We start from the raw sequence: 15,269 nt of genomic DNA on the forward strand, positions 1-15,269 counted from the left end.
TGTGATATTATTGAAATACAATGTTATTCACAAGCTATGGTATTATATGCCCGCTTTTTAACCATGCTTTCAACCACATCTCCTGAAAGTGTCCTTCGGCCATTTATAATGTCGGGAGGCAGACACACAGACACATATATACATATACATATATACATATATATACATATATATACATATATATATATATATATATATATATATATATATATATATATATATATAAATATATTTTTGTTTTGTTTCCTTGGATCCACAAAATGGCAAGGCTAATCTGTGACCGTGTAATGACCAAGGAAAGAATCACGTTAACCCGATGAAATGGAAAAAGGAAATATTAAAGGAGAACCCTCATTATTCTTGAATATCACTTTAAAATAGTTAATCAAACAGTGTCGTTTTCTGTTTTTTACAAGCCTTCGCACTTAACGCAATGTTTGTATATAGCCCAAATCTAGACAACACATTAAGTCCTGTGTTCAAAGAAAAAAAAATCTCTTCACGAGACTTCAGGTTTAAGTATATAAATGTATAAAATGTTTATGTAGAGAAAAAAACAGCATTTTCATGCATTGCCATAGCAACTAATGGAATGTCCCTGATGATTTGACTATTTTTTGGTTGCTACAGTGACAAGACCACTTTTACCACTGGATTCACTTTTTATACATAAGCCCCCTATGTTAAAAAAAAAATAAAATAAAAAAAAAATACATTTCTGGCGTCACATAGAGATTTGGGAGATATAAAAGAGATACAGAAACACGTTTCGTAGATACACCTACGCTCAGCTATGATGAAAGTTGTAAGAATTGTGAGCCTGTGGGGTGTTTTAATAGAATCCAAACTATCGGGGTTGTGTGAAACATCTCGTTATTAGAATGGCCTTCAGATAAAACTCAGTGCTTTTATTTATTAGGGGCTCTTGTTTCTTAATGCATGAAGTGTAATGGGTTGAAAAGAATATTTATTGGTGTAGAGGAGTCAAGAATTCGCTCTTAACCAAGACGTTTTTGATCTATCAACCAAATGGTCCCTGGTCCCTCCAATGTATTTGTACCTAGCTGATGACCCCATACCTTTTCAGTATCTTTGATGGCTTCAGTGACCATGGATGAACCTTTGTGGACTTGGTGCTGCTTAGCCCTGACCTGGCAAAGGCCGCGGCTCACTCAGGAGCACTCAGGAGCAGTTATCCGGGACGCTAAGCTGATGACCCCATACCTTTTCAGTATCTTTGATGGCTTCAGTGACCATGGATGAACCTTTGTGGACTTGGTGCTGCTTATGCTTTATCCAGAACCAGTACACACTGGCATTGGGTCATCGTGAAGGTTCTTCGGACTGAGTCAGATGACCAGCTCGTCTACCGCCTAGTTAACTTTAACATAATGGTAAAAAGATCCATTAATAACTACATAACATAACAAACTAAAAGGATTAGTGATTGAATGAAGTCATTTGCTGTTGTATGAAATGACTTTTTCTTTTAGCTGTCCCAGCAAATCTTTTCTTAACAACATTAATTGGCAGAGAGAAAATAAAGTGGCAATTCATTCTCTTTTATTTGCCTCCATACCACAGTAAAATATTGAACGTCGCTAATAGATATGAAAGTACAACTTATTTATTACCGGCGAACAATAAGACATATGGAAACGGCAAACTACATTAACATCTGCTGTCTTTTTACCATCTGCTCCCTTTGGCGCAGTTAGTGTCCAGACCTGCCAAAGCTATTTGCTCTCCTAGGGTCCTCTGGCGTATTAATCGGTTCTTTTACTTCATTTTGTAGATATTAAGAAAATGGTATGATGTTATTGATGCATCTAAAGTGTTTATCAGTCATACGACTTTCCGGCGCAACTGTTTATAAACCGCTGGAAAGGTAAATGCGCTCACCATACATCCTTAGCGTTATTTTCTTAATCCTCTGCTATAAGCATCATTTGGATTTGAAACCTTAACAACTCATCCCTTTTCACACGTATGATATGAACATATATTTTTTTCTACTAATTAGGAAAAATAAGGGTTTATTTTCTTAAGATTTTTGTTCTTGAATTTGCACTTATGCTTATTTCTTGGGTTATACCCCTTTTTCGTCTTTGGTGCTTATCCTCAAATTAGCCAAAACAAAAGCTTTAATAACCTCCTTAGGTTATGGAAAGCTACATGGACCCTCCTCGTCTTTCTGCAGACTTGCAGTATCCGTTTTGGAGTATACTTGTTATTCCTCCCCTTCCTCCAATGCAAACACTCTTAGCAGTTGACAGCCGCCGCCGTCAGCCGTCTATGGGATCTGCATGATTTACAGAGATTACGCTGCATGACTGAACAGAGATTGCATGTATTAAAATAACTCTATATGGTCAACTGTGGCTGTCATGTTCTTTCCCTATTACGGCGGAAACGTTCAGTCCTGCAGCCGGCTTACATTTATTCCTGACTTTTGGGTCTGGTGGCTTCAATACGCGTCTTGAGAATTTCATTAAGAAAGGGGTTGGCATATCAGCCGAGCGAATTTATAGAATTGTGAAGCCAGCATGAAATGACATGAAATTCATACATTTTCAATCATTCTTGGCAGATAAACATAAGCAGAGCATGAACATTTAAAGATCTGCTTGTGGTGCGCAAACGTTACGGCTGCATTGCAGTCCTAGTTCTGTTCTTAAAAACCACAATGCCCTTTCCTTCCGGTAGTATGTATTTATAATTAAATATTCGTACCTACAAAGCACATCTCGAATATATATATATATATATATATATATATATATATATATAATAAATATACACACTATTTTATACCTAGACACTGATCGTTGGCGATATCCAGCTTGCCCGATCACTGCTAGTCTCAGCAGGATCCAGAAAGAAGGTATAAAAGGGTTTGTCGGAGGGATAGTTGGACGGTCTGGGGTCATAAAGAATTATGAAGCTATGAAAGCCGGCCAGCGTTCAGGATTACAGAGCATCTTAACCCCTTAAGGACAATAGGGGTTTTTACTCGTAGTATATTGTGGGACAATGGCTATTTTAACATTTTTCGGTGTTGCTGTTTAGCTGTGATTTTCTTCTTTCTCATGTCGTGCTCCCACACATATTATATATTGTTTTTTTCAGGACAAACAGGGCTTTCTTTAGATACCATTAATTTTATCATATCATCTAATTTACTATAAAAAAAATGATAAAATATGGGGATTTTTTGTTAAAAAATTACTTTTTCTCACTTTTTAAACAAAAAACTTTTACTCATCTGCAAAAACGAATGAAAAAACCTGCTAAATAGATTCTACTATTTGTCCTGAGTTTAGAAATACCCAATGTTTTTATGTTTTTTTGCTTTTTTCTGCACGTTATGGGGCAATAAGTACAGGTAGCGTTTTGCTATTTCAAAACCTTTTTTCCAAATCTGGTAATTCTTCCCCCCATGTGCCATTTCGGGTATCTTTGAAGCCGGCCAATGCAATTTACCCCATCAAGTCATATATTTTTAAAAACTAGACACCCCAAGGTATTTCACATGCTGGTAATTTAACCCTTTCCATGCACTAATTTTACCACCAGCCTTTGTGAAACTTTATGGTAGTACATTTTTTTGTATTTTTTTCACACACGTTGTACTTCAGGTATAAATTTATCGCTCCTGGTATATGTCCCTGTCAAACAACACCCCAATATGTGTTCAATAACATCTCCTGAGCGCAGTGATACCCCACATGCATGGGTTTGTTGGGTTATTTGGGAGGTAAAAGGCCGCCTTTGTGAGGTGTGTATTTTTTGGCCATTTAGACATCTGATCCTACTGCCCCCATGTCCCATATTTGGGACACCTTTGAACCCGGCCAATTCAATTTATCCCATCCACTCATGCATTTTTTAATACGAGACACCCTATGGGCATTTGTAATGCCAATATTTTAACTCTTTCCATGCTGGAATTTTTGTAAAGATAAAGAATTTTAGGACTTGCTTATTAATTTTTTTTTTTTTTTTTTTTTGGTGACAGTGGGGATTTTTATATGTTACCATATTATTTTTATTTTTTTTAAACATTTTTTTTATTTTTTTTTTAAATTTTTTTTTAATTTTTTTTACTAATCACTCATTAGTGAGCTGGGCTCCATTGACCTTGCATGGTTGGATGCAGTACCTGCATTCAACCTGCAGGAGGAGCTCGAGAGTTCACAAGAGGGTCTGGATAGACCCTCTATGAACTCATTTCTATTGTTGATGCCATCCTGTGAATGACGGCAACGTCATTTACAGGATGGCACTTGTGGTTGCTCTTCGGAGCAATCACAAGGCGATCGGGGTCGGGGGGGTTGTGTTGCTGATATGCCTCGATATCGAGGCATGTCAGTAACACCATTTATGCTTAGGAAGCGATTCAGATCGCTTCCTAAGCAGTTTTAGCCGGGCGCCGCCGCGATCTTTGATGATCGGTGCGGCGGCGGCCATTTTTCTTCCGGGGAGGGCTGCCGAGGGCTGCCCTCCCCGGATCCACGGTCAGCCTCACTTGTGAGGCTTCCGTGGATGCTGCAAAGCCGCCGATCGCGGCGAAAACGCCGCGATCGCGGCGATGCAGCTATTTAACGGCAGCCCGTACATGTACGGGCATTGTCGTTAACCCGTTGCACGGCAACCCCGTACATGTACGGGGATTGTCGTTAAGGGGTTAAGACATCATTTGTTTTTTTGGTGGAGAGCTGGAAGACTGAAGATGAAATGCAGCCAATAAACACAGCTGGTGTTTGGATGCATGTGTGGTCCATCCAGTGTTATGCGAGCGCCATCATGACTTCAGAGGGTGTTTCACGCATGTATCCTTCCATCTCTACCTCCGATTCAGACATCGCATATGCAGAGCAGCCAGCAGTCAGGACTGCTACAGAAGATTTGAGACTGTTGGCAATTAGAATAAACATCAAATTAGCAGAATCCCCTATGACAATACTCTGCTGATAGAATCATGTAGAGACGTGCTGGTGCAAAGTGGTCATGTTGGCTATAAGAGTATTTTCACGGTGCCTTTCTCTCTATGTATAAAAGAAATCCCAAACTCCGGCAGACGGACGACATGGAGCATCACAGAGCTGGGAATAAACCCCAGAAGTTAGTTATGGGGACTTATAATTATAAACTGGGGGAACGGGTTGACATTTGATAACATCTACAATGTCTTCCTCTGATAAGGAGAGTTTGCCATGATAGGAGTGGGGTGTGCGTTTGAAGTCGTATAAAGATATACGTGTACAGATGAATGGCTTCCATGTTTCCAAGGCCAAAGGGTTATACAGTCTCAAGCAGAACACCGATTCATTTCTATATCAATGAGATTAAGCCTTGGAAATAACCATGCATGCGCAGCAATTACAAGGGGGTGCACTAAGGTATCATTGTCATTCGCGGCGTCTAAGTAGCTGCTGCATATCCAATTTAATCTTTAAAGAATCCATCAAGCAGCGAGCACGAAACATCAAAATATTATTAAGGCTGAGATCAAAGGCTATTGAAATTCACGTTCTATGCGCCGGTTTCATATGCATATGCATTAAATTACCTGCTAGATTAATCAGTTTCTTTAATTGCTAGTAAGTGATGATAAGTACCTCTGCGGTAATGCTCTTTGCAACATGTTCAAAAAGATTCCGTTCCCTTAGTTGAAAGTCAACATTTTGTTAACAAAAAAAAATTCCTTTCTACTATTTTTCCCCACTTTTTCTATTATACGTACGGTATAAGTATTACAAAATGTTAGACGTACTTTTTTTTTTTCATCCCAGTATATAGTATTTCCTGAACACTGCATTAGTAAAAAAAAATAAAAAAAAAATAAAAAAATAATGAAAAGTTAAAAAAATATTTTTGGATGCAATAATGCAGGTTATTGTCAGAAAAAAACCTGGTTTAATCTTGTTTTCTACCAATAAAACGTCCTTTATCTTCAGACCTGAAAGTTTTCAATGACTTTCCCTGCTCAAACACCACACTGAGCTGATACTTTATGGCGATGCTAATGAAGTCCGCCCTTTCATTAGCCAGAGTGTCCAGCTGGGTGATTAAGACTGAGCCATTCTTTTTTTTTACCAACACAGTATGATGAGGAGTCGGGGTATTTATCTATGAGTTTGGGTTAAGATAACGGAGCTAGAACTCATGTTAATGGCTAAAATGCAGCTAAGTGAAAACAACATATTATGCACAAAAAAAAAAGCAATAACTAATAAGAGTATTTCTGGAAAACGTAGTTTTAATCGTTCCTCTTTAAATCTTTACCTAAAACCTATAGTATTTTGTACATTTTTTGTAATCTATTTACGGTTAAATTATGTGCAGGATCGGAACGTGTACTAAGTCTAACATTCACTTAACTTTTGAATGGTTTGCCGCACATCTATTGGCACTTTTTCCCCTATTTTCTAATCTCTTACCATCAAAAACAAAGCGCTGGCGTGTGTTACGATTGACCTTCCTACTGCCGACTATTGCCCTTGGCAGCTTCTGTTTCCTGCTGTCCCAGCTGTTTGTTTTGTTGGTTAAACGACAATAGGAAGGGCTGTTTATAATGGATTGTGTTGCAACAGCCTTTTGTTTGCCTAAATATATTTTTATCTGTTTGCTTTGTCACAGTATATGTCTATCTATAGTCTTCTGCAATTTTGTGGGCTACTTAAGGGATTTGGGACTCGAGACCGAAACCTAAAACCGGAGAGAAAGTGTATAGAATTGTCTGTAAATCGGCAGAAGTTGAAAAGTCGGTGCAACTTTAAATAGCACAAAACGGAAGGAAAACACCCGCAATTTTTCATTAAAAAAAAAAAAAAGTTTTTTTAAATATCAGCGGTTCCAACTTTAATATAATATTATAAAGATGGACAATTCTATGAAAATACACGTGTTTCATTATAAATGTATATAACCAGCTGTTGGTCTTGCCTTGGATTCAGGATATCCATACGCTTATCCTATGCATATTTTAATTCCTGTATTAACCTTTACCACTTGTACTGGGAGGCTGTTCAACTTACCTACCACCATCTCAATACGTGGATATTTGCCAAAAGTTGGGCGTTGCTCTCTGTTACATCATTTTGAGTGTTTTTGTTGTTAATTTTAAAACTACCAAGGTGATGAACGATATATCTATTGCAACCATTCTAATTTACTGAAATGTTCGTTTCTGAGCTAGAAATTCATGTTTTCATGGACTGCACAGAATAGTGGATATTTTTAATATGTACAAAAAAAGTAAAAATATACCCCCCCGCCTAAATCAGTGTGTAAGAGTGTGTCTGTGATCTTTAAGGTCTAATATGACATATTTACCATTAACAGGTAGAATAATAGCCCTGTGAAATAATGGCATATGTCCTGAGTTGGGTATCTTACACAACAAAAAATACTCTGTTATTACTAAAGTGAAGCGATTAATATAAAATGTGATCTTATAGTATATAGAAAATTATGTTTAAGGAACCAGTGAGTGTCATTGATGTCAAAGAAATCTGCTTTAGACTTAAATGTATATAAAAGACTGCGTCATAATGTGTTTTGACCATAAAACGGCACAGCTTAACATATTTGTCACCAAACAGCTGTCGTACCATTTCAACTGATTATAAAATAAACACCATCCTCCAGATAATCTCTACTTAGTCAGCAAAACATTAAAATGTGTAAAAAAAAAAATAAAAAAAAAAAAAAAAATAATAATAATAATAAAATAATAAAAAAAAAGTCTGATATTATTTTGATTTGATAGCAAAGGTATTAATCGTAAATGGGTAAATATTCCTCTTCTAAATCTTTGATTTTCTTTCTTCGATGCAGGATGGGTATTTTTCTCACCGACCTAAAGAGAAAATGCGGACAGACAGCAATAATGAAAACTCCGTCCCCAAAGACTTTGAAAACATTGATAACAGTAACTTTGCCCCTAGGACCCAAAGGCACAAGCACCAGACGGAGCTGGCCAAGAAACCTCTTAGCAAGCAGAAAGAACACTTGAAAAGAAAGTTGGCGCTCGACGAAAAGGTCAAAGAGAACTCTCTGTTGGGAAAAAATTCCAATGAGGTTTTACATTACGAGGGCAAAAACCTCAGTAGTACCAACCTCAAGGATGGATCTAAGACGTCAAAGGTTCACCATGCCAAGAAGAGCGGAAACAGCTCTCCAGAAATGAAGTATGAGCTGCCCCCCAAATGTGAAATAACCGGCAAGGAGGCCCTCTCGGCACTTTCTCGGGCGAAGACAAAACAGTGCCGTCAGGAAATAGCCGAGGTCTATTGTCAGCATAAGCAAGGAAAACTTATGCCGGAGAAGGTGACGAGACTCTGTCCTTTGGAAGGTATGTTTTTAATAACTCTTCAGCCCCAGCTGATAATAAGTTGATCTCCAGCCCTGACCCCGATCACCATGCACTGGAAAAGGCCAGGTGGTGATCTCACAGCAGGATGAGCCATTCCTTTTACACTTTAATCTATATATCTGCTCATAAATCCAAAGTCAAAGAGATGGGTCCAATGCTAGGCTCTTCCCACTGACCCGTATTTATAAACCACATAGGGCACATCTTCCTGTACAGAAACAAAAAGAAATATGAAGTCATCGTGTACATAGCCTCGCTATCACGAGAGCCGGGCTAAAATAACACAGTATCATTTTAGAAGAATGGAGACATTGATTTCCCCCTGGAGAGGACTTTAATAGGTCAGAGCAGCTTTGTCTCCAGCAATGTCTCTGGCACTGTAGATATATCACTTTTCCTAGAAGAGACACTTTGGGGATGAGTCACCATGCGCGGCAGACACATGAACTCCATACCCGAGCTTGTCAAAAACCGTAACTTACACAGCGGGATAAATCTCCTTTAAAAGGAGGCTTAGCTAATGGTAAAATGTCAATCTTCAATGAGTTATGGAAAGCAACTGAACTCGCATACACTCTCTGTGAGTACGTTAGGCAAAGGAAATGCTCCCGTGTTTACCCGTCCTCGCACATACAGAGAAGCTTGGGGTAGATAGCAATCCTGGGAAGTGACTGTTTGAAAGGTGGACAGTGGGGTCCATATAGAGCGACTGCCCCTCTCTAAGCCAGGTGCGTGGAAAGTACAGGTGTCGTCTCAGAATCCTAATCCAACTTGACCATAATTTGCATGACCTGGCCTAGAATATTGCCGAAATGTATGGTATTTGTGTATGTTGGTGCCTGTTTGGTTACATATTAAGCGTGTTACAAAGGTTCTCCTAATAACAAATTATATAAAAGGGCAAACTTTATTAAAAGATATCCTCAAATAAATGCAGTTCCATTGGAGAAGAGCTTAATACGCCTTCCCTAATGAGCATCAGTAGTGCAGTTTTTCTTGTTTTTTTTTTTTTTTGCTTGTATTTTTACACCAAAAATCAACTAAAATGACATATATATGGGGTTCCTCCATGCACAGCCATGTTCAGCCTCATTGGATGTGAACCCAGCATCGCATTTATATTAATCAGCTCGAGAAATGCGGTATAATGCAAGTCGGCAGAGGCTGATGGGTTCTGTGTGCAGAAGCTGAGTCCGTCTGTAGTACATTAAAAAAAAAATCTGATCGTTTGTCGCTTAACCCTTTACGTGGCCGATCTGAGCGCTGTTCATCCCGTAGCAGTGATCACCCGTTTAGCAGTTAAAGAATGTTGGCACAGTCAAAGGTCCCCGTGCTTTACAATATTTGATGTTCTGTACTGTTCTTGCAGGCTTCTATAATTTGAGATAAAATGCAAATACCGTTCTCATGTCTGAATCACTAAACAGCATTAATAAACAGACGTTAAATATTCAGATATTCCCTGTGGAAGCCGTTCAGGCTGTTAATTCTGGTGATGATTTGCATACAGTTAATTTGACTGAGGATATATTAAGAGGAGGAGGGGGCTGTTATTAATAGTTTTTAACATACATTATGTTTTTCTTGTACCAAGGGATGCGGTGTCCTAGTTGCAGCATTTGGATAAAATAACTCCTTTAACTTTTTTTAAATTAAAAATTTAGAGAGGCATGTTGCATACTAATGCTTCTGCTCTTGTAGACATAAATAATCCCCGTAACTTTGTCTTTTTTATATTCTTTTTACCCTATACCGTTGTAGTATAATATCTAGTGCTAGTCCCAGAGCTCCCCTTCATTGGTTACTATGGCACGTGGGCCGATTTGGGGAGGCAGGGCTAGGTCCCAAAAACCTAGCTAAAAACACCACTTTCCACCCAGAGATCAATTTTGAGGCCCTTACTGCATAGCTGCCTGACTGTCCTGCTTTATGGGCAGTGGGGATCATGGGTCGGATGGGGAGATCCTCTGATGTCGCAGTACAGGCCTCCGTTGCAATTCCCATGCGACTGGCTTGGAATATTCTTCCATTACTCAAGTATGGTAAGGCGTGGTCCCCCTCTTTGGCCTGGCCATGTAACCTCTATTCCAGTAGTCACCCCACCCCCTATATAGGTGGCCCAATGTAGACATCTGAAACTTTGGTGGATATACCTATAACAGTTATAGATTAAGGGCAGATAGTAAGAAAGTCTGCATTTACGACCACTGTCCATCTTCTAACAGTCCTGTAATTGGGATTAATTGGCAAAATATGGTGGAACTCATTGTTGTGTTTTGTGCTCTAGTTTAGGAGGACACTAATTTCCTTGGCACTTGGCACTTCCTGTTGTGTTTTGCTCAGTAAGCCCCATAATTGTTGAATGTGAAAGTCACTGTGTACACCAATGGAGCATTTTAATGTGGTCCCCAAGCGTTTAAGGAAGGAAATACATATGTTTCCTACTATCATGCGGGAAAATATATAATTATATAGTCTAACATCGCACCTTCAAACTGTAATTTGTTTTGTAAAACTGTATTCTCTGGGCCTAAATTTCTTCATGGTTTAGCTCATCCCCTGGGCGTGAAGAAGCCATAGGGGTGAGATTTTCTCATCACGCTTCTTACACTTTTGTTACACGGTACTCCATATTATCACCATAACCACCGCTATTCACCATCGGAAATGTGCAAAAAAGGCCAGCAGTGTCTAAAACTTCCATATAGTATAAAGATTTTATTTAATGTTATGATTTCTAGGCTAATGCTTAGGAACCAATATTTCTAGACACTAAGAAATACAAGCCATTGTTTTTTCTTTTAAATCCTTTCCAAAAGAATAATAATTGAAAGAAAAAAATAAAAAGGCCATTGCCTGCCCTGCCTCACGGTGATAGATCTCAATTGAAGTCAAGTAGACATCGTGGAGGTGCTTAGCATTCCGAGTCGTATACCGTCTCGCACGCGCTTCTAGAGAGAAAGATTGTGCTGTCTGTTTGTTCTGAAGCCTGAACTTTAAATATTTATGCATGGGGTTAACCGATTCATTCATTATATTTGTGTATGAGCTCTCGTTCTGCTGTGACTTCCATAAAGATGTCATTCTCTGTGCAATTCTCTTGGATGTAACTGCAGATGCACAGCAGTTCAAAGCTACATCCCAGTTAAAATGTGGCCATCAATCAAAGTAAACCATTCCGAGGGGTTTTCTTGTCATAAATTCCAATTGAGACGGCCACATCTGCTGTTATCAATAGAATTGTAATCCATGAGCTCCGCGTTTTTATTTATTTTAACGAGTAGATCGAATTATTTAAAGCCAAATTTGATTAAGGAACACAGTGAAGCAACGATGGAAAATGTTTAAAGAGCCAGTGGGGGTCTGACCCTATATCATGATCTTAAAGTCTAAGATCCCGTTTCTTCTTTCAAGGGGGTTTTATATTATATGTAAGAGGCGATGGAATCAGGGTTAGTATTGGGTAATGTACACATTGAAGAAAAATGTTTTTATTTAGGTTAAATCCATCAGTCCCTGATCTGAGTGATTGCGAAATGATCTCCTCCCTTTGGCCAGCCAACGCACCTATACCATGAATTGGGTTCAATCTAGAACCTTACTATTAGGGTAGAATGTACGCGGTGTAAGCGTAAATGACCCGTCCATGGTTCCAAGCGGTTCCACCTGAGTGAAACCCTGCTTTGCTCATGTCTGGAAAAATATAGACAGCAACTCCCTCTAAGACATAAGCAGGTACATAAAAAAAATGGGGCGTCTCATCCCTGGAAAAATACGTGTTGAAAGTCTTTTACCTACCGTACCTTTTTATAAATTAAAAAATAGGAATTATATATTATGTTTCTGGACTAAAACAAATGGCTTTTTAAAAATGAAACGAGGTTTACAAAAAATGCTCAGAAAATATAATTTGATCATTTTTTAAATCTATGTACTCATTGCTCATTGTGGAATTGTACTTATACAGCCACTCATCAACTACTTTATGGCAATGATTAGTGTTCTGGATCCAAATAGTGTATCATGTGTGGTATGTACCATTTTAATGTTCTGATTATGTTCCAGCGTGGAGTGGTCATAACCATAATTACAGAGTCCTTTTATAGGCTTTCATTGGTCGTTGGATGAGTAAAGTGATACGCAGTAAAAAAATAAAAAAAATAAAGAGCATTGAGGTAGTCTGACTACCGCCACTTTAATTCATACAAAGAATTGAATACGATTAAACAAGCCTGATGATAAAATATAAACCTTAAGGATGATCTCCCAACTATTTTTTTTATTACTAGTATCCCACTAAAAATAGGTTTTCTAATATATTGCGCTGTTTTCTTTTAAAAAACAGTTCTAGTTTTTGCAGGATGTAATGTTTTCAGGCAGCTACATATTTACCGTTTGTATGTGTTCCAGCTCTAGTCTTAATCCAAACTACTAGACAAACACCCGACTCATTATCACACCGCCTTGTTCAGACATACTGATTAGTAAAAGTATATAGCGCTCCATTGGCATTGCCATAAAGAGTCAGCTTAATGTGGGGTCTGAGCAGGGAAAGTCCCCTAAAATCACATGACTGACTACAATGGCGGCTTCCAGGTCTGCAGAGAACCAGGTTTTATCAAAGTTAACCTACATTACTGTATAAAGGACCAGGAGGAAAACATTTTTTCCCTTTGTGACGTGAAGGATCCATGAATGTGAACGTATTTCACCAGAAGGTAACCTAGTTATTAGACTAAACAACTTAGAGGAATGAGTAACCACCATACCTGGGAACTTTTGGTCACTGTCTACCCAGAGCCTACCCTTAAGGGACGCGGCCAGGACTACCAGCTGACGTCGGTGGGTGGTCACACACCTCCATTTAAAGGAGAGGGAATGGGTGGGGGTCTATCAGGCGCCACTCTCCTGCGACCCAGAGGATTCAGCAATTCCAAGGTATGGTAACCACTGGTTATATGATGGTTGCCTCCACCTCCATTAGCAAATCTCCTGGTCTGCTAACCAGCCTACACTGACACTACTAACCATTTGTTTAGCCGCCCCAAAAAGTGTATCTGCCCCTTAACTTCTGTATTGCTGTATATGAAGATCAGAGGGCAACCTAGATGAGCCAAATGTTTCTTATGTTTCATGAAAATGTTTCTAGGGCGTTTTGGCTACTTGTTCAGAAAATACCACGTTATAGCCTATAATTCCAGGCATAGCTATGAATAATACAGTATTTTTCTTGAAAATGTGCTTTGTTACCACGACTACTTATCAGCGGATTATCTTTACAATGTGTAGATAGAATGGATTATGGTTTCAAATGATATGAAAAGCTTTGGTCTCTGGCAGATTTATTTATTTGTACATATATATACATATATATTCTGAATTCTCTACACTTGGCCAGCCTCGTTGCCTACATGATATATGAGAAGGCTGAAGCCATTACTGTTTTAATATATTAAAGCTTATCCTGGAATGTTTATTGTCCGGGATGAACCCACGGATTTACGTATTTATTTTGAGGGGTTACATTTTATTGAACGGTATTAGCATTTGGATGTAATGTTTTTAGAAAGAATGCCTTTTATATGAAGTTGATATTTTAAAAGATATCTGTGCTTCCAGCTTTCTAGTTCTTGGACGATCTCATTTCTAGGAATGATGTCAACATCACACAGCTATGCTGGGTTTTTGAGGTATTTTTTCTTCTTTAAAATACATCCATTATCATTTTATTAATCTGAGCGTTTATCGGTGTCCAAAAACTTGGATAAAATGTGTAAGTAGAGGCGGTTGGCTGGAAAGTATGACGTTCTGACCAACCTAGGAACTGTTCTGTCCCTTTCCCTCTCGGAGCTCCAGAGAGGAGAGAACATTAATTTACAATGTGTTTCAAAACTCAGTGGTGCTGAAAGCGTTAAATATTCAATTTCGCAGTTTTTGGCAGCTTTTAAGTGAGAGAGAGAGAGTGATTTGGCCGTTGTTTGCGTCTTTAATGAGAACAGTGGGCATCCTTACCAGACTCCAGCGCACGCTATTTTCTACCGGCGTTTACTCCATTTTATTACTGCAAGCCCTTATTATACGATCATTTACTTTTACTACTGCAGTCCCCACCTATTTAAACAACATGTGCCATGAAAATGCCAATTCATTTCAACTGTTTGTTGTTATCATTATGTGAGGAATACATGGAATTTCAAGTCGCATTTTAGAGAACATGGTTCCTTAGAAGACTATCACACAGAAACATAGAATTTGATGGCAGATAAGCATACCTGGGAACTCTTCGGGTTTTGCCCGGAGGCTCTGGGAGAAGCGCTGCATCTCCGGTTTTCTGGGTCAACACCTGAATCCTCCAAATCACAGGAGCCGGGTCCCGACCTGCCCCACTCGCTGCCCATTTCCCCCGTAAATGGGGATGTTCCCAGGTATGCTGATTCGGTCCATCTTGTTTTTTTTCCATTCTGTGAAGGCTGAATTCTTGGGTCCCTGATCTGATTGATTCAATATTGTTCTCTTCTCTTTGATACCTTTTATGTATGAGCTTGTCGTGGCCTGTGAAGTGATCTGTACACTTGGCAACAGGCCTCTAGGTTTAGGATATGAGATTAGGGTTAGTTAGTATAAGGTAACTCGGCTTTGCTTCTAAAATAGCGAACAGTAGAGTTCGGCTAAGATGTTGCTCTTGGCAAATGTAGTATTTTGCTGATCTTCAAGTATATGAAATGAGCAATAAACTCAAATCGGCAATAACGAGTAATGAGGTATGCCTAATCGTAATACTTTCAGTGCTTTCAGACGTGATCAGGATGGTCATTCATATAAAGTAGATACAGACAGAGACGTATTCTGGTCTAGGCTGACTAGGGTAGCAGACCATTAGGCCCCCACA

At 38.8% G+C, this 15,269-nt stretch overlaps 1 protein-coding gene across 1 annotated transcript in view; it reads left to right on the forward strand.

Annotated features, from left to right (window-relative positions):
• XYLT1 (xylosyltransferase 1) overlaps nucleotides 1–15,269 on the forward strand; it is a 131,464-nt gene that overhangs the window by 51,969 nt on the left and 64,226 nt on the right. Inside the window, exon 2 of the mRNA XM_053472295.1 lies at nucleotides 7,843–8,359. Coding sequence (XP_053328270.1) covers nucleotides 7,843–8,359 — 517 coding nt within the window. The remainder of the gene's footprint in view (nucleotides 1–7,842; nucleotides 8,360–15,269) is intronic.

The sequence above is a fragment of the Spea bombifrons genome, chromosome 7, assembly GCF_027358695.1.
Source record: "Spea bombifrons isolate aSpeBom1 chromosome 7, aSpeBom1.2.pri, whole genome shotgun sequence".
Taxonomy (NCBI): Eukaryota; Metazoa; Chordata; class Amphibia; order Anura; family Pelobatidae; genus Spea; species Spea bombifrons.